Below are 4,624 nucleotides of genomic sequence, written 5' to 3' on the forward strand. Positions count from 1 at the left end.
ATTTTTTAAGGTTTCAAACTCACATGAATTTTTGTCACTTAAGCTCATTAAAAAAAAATTATAGTACGTAATTTCTTGCAAAAAAAACATTGCTATGAAAAACTAATGAAAGTGTGTACATAAACTCCCCAATTGTGTCCTTATGAAATATTTATAATACAAATAAGTGAGATGAATGGAAAAATCCACAAGTGTACTTTATTTTAAGGCTAATCTTTGATAAATAAATAATAATAATTTTAGTAAGTGCAGTTTTTGGGATATGACATAAATGACCAAATGTGACTTGCATAACCATCAAATAGTCACCTTATGTAATAGAGTTATAGATCTAGTATATACTCATCATAAGACATTGAAAATTTAGATGAAGTAAATGTTTTATGTGTTCGTTAATAAATTTCAATTGTGAAGAGATAGACACTTGCGTTGTATATTAACCAATAGTTAAGATCTCTCCATAAGCACAATGGGGTAGTTCAATGGTGATAGATTTTACACTTGGCAACTATAAATCTTTTTTCTATCTTCACTAAATAATTTTATGACAAGTTGTTGGAAAAATAGGACACTTGAGTGTCCGATTACAGGGCCAGTGTTAAGAAGACGTGATTGTTGGAGAAGCCTAAGCCGACCGTCCCTACTCTTGAACTCAAGGAATCGCATGCGTTCCTGGTATGAGCTTGCCACACCTCTCAAGGTGATATCTATCATGTTGTAGTCGAGCTTAACTAGCTTGAGGGTCTGTTTGATGAAGTTGATGTGCTTCAAGAAGTTGTTCTTGGTCGTGCCACATGCTTGGGGTAGCCAACCAATGTAGACCTTAGAGAATTTTTCTTCTTGGAGTCCTCGCTCTATTGTCACACATGTCTTCATCTTTGCAAATGTTGCCGAGTGGGCTTGGGTGGCCTTCAATTCAACTTCCTTCACTTTGTTGGTGGCAAGATTGACCATGGAGTCAAATCAATCCTCAAACTTGCTAAGATGAGCTTTGAGGTCGCAATTTTCTTCTATAACCCGATCAAGGGTTACCCAAAGTTGCTTGATTCGGTCAAATTTGTTTGGGGCCACTAAGATGGTGACAAAGAACGGCAAAAACTATTTATAACAAGGCGAATGGTCAAGTTGACATTCTTAAACACTAAAACAAACCAAGTGAAAAGTTACGATGGCCTACATAAGAGATGTGTGTGTGTGTGTGACTCACTACCCAATAGGGTGAGGGGGCCAATAAAAAAGGCACCCCCCAAAGAAAGGACAATGACACCCCCAATACTAAGACAAAGTTGGATCTATTTTGTACAATTCAAAAGGATGTTGGACAATCAACTTATTTGAATTGAAGCCTTTTCATTGGGCAATGGGTGAGTTCAAGCCTTGTTGGCACCCACGTCTCTCTTTTGGGGTTTGTGTGTCTCCCTTTTCACACCCATTTTTGTGAAATGGGATTGCACAAATGAAATTATAACTTCCGGCTCCAATTGTCAAAAAACCTAAGATCATTAAGCTCTCAACGAGATGAATCAAATGAACCACTCATCGTTATGATTGAGTTTGGAGACGGGAGATCTGGGCTTAACAAGTTCGGTGGCCTTATACTGGCCCCTTTACCCTATCCATCTTTAGAGAAATAGGACAACAAATGCAAGCTCTCTCTCACAATGACCAACTATAGCTAAGACAATGCTTAGTTAATGACCCTCTTACAAGAAAAGGGAGGAAAACATGCAAGCTGCCATCTTCAACAAAGTTTATCGAGCAATCCGCAATTGCTGCCAATAGTTCAATACTTTACTAAGGCCTTATGTGGACCAAAAAGGAAGTCATATGAGGGGAGTTCCATGCTTAGAGAGGCCTCATATAAACCCAAAAGGAAGTCATATACTGCTCTTATATGAAAGGACCCATTTACAAACTAAAATCAACGAAGACTTCAATGTTGCACATGCAAAGGCAATGCAAGTCCAATAAGTATAAAAGCTTACAAATAGTTTCAAATGTATGCCTATCTCAATTCCTCCCTTAGGCTTGTATTAGAAAGCCAATACATAATAGTGCTCAAACTTTCTCAAATTTCTTTTTGGAAAGTCATGGAAAGGAATTGTATCTGATTAGGAAGGGAATTCACTATCGCATGCAACGCAGGGGCTTCATCGCCTTGTGCTACAAGTACTTAATTTATATGAGCAGTCCTTTCCATGCAAGGCTCCAGACTAAACTGATGTGTGCTAATGTAATTGTCATTAAAACGGGAGCATGTGAGTGATGATCCTATGCATGTATATTCATGTGAGCCTTTGAATGGTCACTTCCCATTTCTATGACTCCTCACTGTTTGGATGAACTCCTCCATGTGAATACAAGAAGACCCTTGTGCTCTTATTGCCCTCTTTGCATCTTCCCTGAGCTCAACAGCTCTCTTCCTCATTTCCTCTCCTTCTTTCTCTAATAACACAGTTTTCACCACCCTTTCTACATCCAAAATTCTTAGTGAGTCGTCAACATGCCTCTTGAGTGCTATCCCTATCTTCCAAAACTTACACATATAAGCAGAATTTGTAGGCTGGTCTGTAAAGAGAGGACAACAGATCATAGGCACCCCCATGCTCAAAGCCTCTAGCGTCGAATTCCACCCACAATGTGTTAGAAACGCACCAACAGACGGATGCGAAAGTACTTGCAGTTGTGGAGCCCATGGGATGATTAGCCCTAGCTCCTTAGTGTCATCCATGAATCCTTCGGGCAAAATGCTAGCCACATTCCTGATAGAAGATCTAGGCCTTATTACCCACAAAAACGGCTGTTCACTGTTTTTGATTCCATTGGCGATGGTTGCTAGATCTTCGGGGGAAGGGTTCAACAAACTCCCAAAAGAGACATACAATACCGATTGCTTCCTTTGGTGATTGAGCCAATCAATGCACTCAATATTCTCCTCAAGTAAGCTCGCCCCGACACTGGCGTCACTCACATCCCCTTCTAGAAAAGCAGAGGGGATTAAGGGACCTGCAAGTGTGACTGGAAAGGGAAGCTCTTTTTGTATTACCTGGTAAGCATCCCTCTCAAGCTCTTCAAATGAGTTAATGATGATGCCTTGGCAGTTTTGAAGGACACTAAGATGCTCTCTAAGCATAACATAAACAGGGTCGGAGAGGCCATCGACATGAAGTAAGGTGGGGATGTCGGAGGGATGAAGAGGAGGCACACCAGGAAGATAAGACACCAACTTACAAGTATCATGGGACACCTCTTGTTCTACAGCAGGATCTGAGAAGTATTGGCAAAGCAAGAGCATTAGCATCAACTGGCAGGAAAGAACCTTGAAAGAATCGATATGACCCCGCAGAACATGTTCCCCTTTACCTCACATGAAAGTTCCAACTTGCACAGTTGAAAAGCCTGAAAGAGAAGCATACCTGAGGTAGCGTGTTTCTTGTAAGGGAAAAGGCCATTGGCATCCAGCAGAGGGGCGTGATAATAAATGGACAAGACTGCCATAGACTGTGACCAAAAGAAGACGCTCGGTATCCCAAGTTCCGCCGAAATAGTGTGAACCCAGGAGCAGAAGGACCCAAACATCACACAAGAGATGGATGGGCTCTTCTGGTTCAACCTTTCAAGAATTTGCTTCAAGGGACCCTTCATGTTTAGGGTTGCGAAGTGGAAGTCGCGGATCTTTGCCCTGATGTCTGTGTAGTCAAAATCATTGGGCAACCCGTTGTCTACCCACAAGAATTCAAGCCTTTCTTGAAGCTCGTCTCTACTCTGCACATGTCTTCTGCTGCTGGCTATCATGCTGTCATGTGCTGATGACAGGGAGCGTGCCTTTTGCATGCGGTCGTGGTGATGCTTAATGTTGATGAAGGAGACTTTGACGCTGTGCTTAGCAATGAGAGCTTTGGCAAACTGCATCATGGGGTTGATCTGGCCCTGCAGAGGGTATGGCACCATCACTATATGCATCATGGGCTGCTCTTGCTTGGGGCCAAGCGCTGGTTCCTCCTCTGCATGTGGCACGCCAACATGGAGCTTACACTCCAGCGTCTTACTCATGGCTTCCGTCGCCTGCGAGCTGTAGATCTCCCTCGACGATTTTGCTCTCCAAGCGTGAGCTGAAAATCTATGTGCACGCCTGCGTCCTCATGTGCGTGCGTGTGAAAGAGCCAAAGGCTCGATGAAATCGCTGCCTCAGTAGCTACGAGGGCGGGGATTCACAGACGTTTGTAACCCGTAAACCTCCAAAAGGGTGTGGACTTTGTAAACTAAGGCACGGTTCAGACTAGGCCGGCGGAAGAAAGCTCTGCTGCAATTCTACCGCATAAAAGATTGAGGGGCTGTGAGAAGCGAGCAGCTCTTCCCGGGAAAGGCGGGCCCGGAGGAAGAGTATTTTTGTTGTAGTGAACCAGCATTCGCCATTCCACCTACACGCCCCTATGCGAGGCTTTTCCTCCGTCTAGTCTGAACCGGGCCTAACTATGTTTAGACATCATTAGACATCATCGCTTTTTCTATGGTGAGACCATTTTGACAGAATGTATGCACCGCACTTCCAGAGTTCGCAACCTTTGGGAATGCTGGAAAGCAAAACGCTTGCATCGGTTCGATTTCCACAGAGCTCACATGA

At 43.1% G+C, this 4,624-nt stretch overlaps 1 protein-coding gene across 1 annotated transcript; it reads right to left on the reverse strand.

Moving 5' to 3' along the window:
* Positions 1-1,863: 1,863 nt before the first annotated feature.
* On the reverse strand, positions 1,864-4,231 carry LOC147430748 (7-deoxyloganetin glucosyltransferase-like). The gene is made up of 2 exons (XM_086494445.1): positions 3,417-4,231; positions 1,864-3,267 (listed from the first exon to the last, which is right to left on the reverse strand). Exons 1-2 carry the CDS (start codon positions 4,051-4,053, stop codon positions 2,306-2,308), a joined length of 1,599 nt encoding a protein of 532 aa, XP_086350571.1. The 5' UTR covers positions 4,054-4,231; the 3' UTR covers positions 1,864-2,305.
* Positions 4,232-4,624: the final 393 nt, after the last annotated feature.

The sequence above is a fragment of the Adiantum capillus-veneris genome, chromosome 21 (genome assembly GCF_014529385.1).
Source record: "Adiantum capillus-veneris isolate H3 chromosome 21, ASM1452938v2, whole genome shotgun sequence".
Lineage (NCBI taxonomy): Eukaryota > Viridiplantae > Streptophyta > Polypodiopsida > Polypodiales > Pteridaceae > Adiantum > Adiantum capillus-veneris.

Coding starts and splice junctions, on each gene's coding strand:
- LOC147430748 (XM_086494445.1), bottom strand. CDS start 4,053: ATGAGTAAGACGCTGGAGTGTAAGCTCCATGTTGGCGTGCCACATGCA. Junction 3,268..3,416: donor CAAGAAACACGCTACCTCAG/GTATGCTTCTCT, acceptor AATACTTCTCAG/ATCCTGCTGTAGAACAAGAG.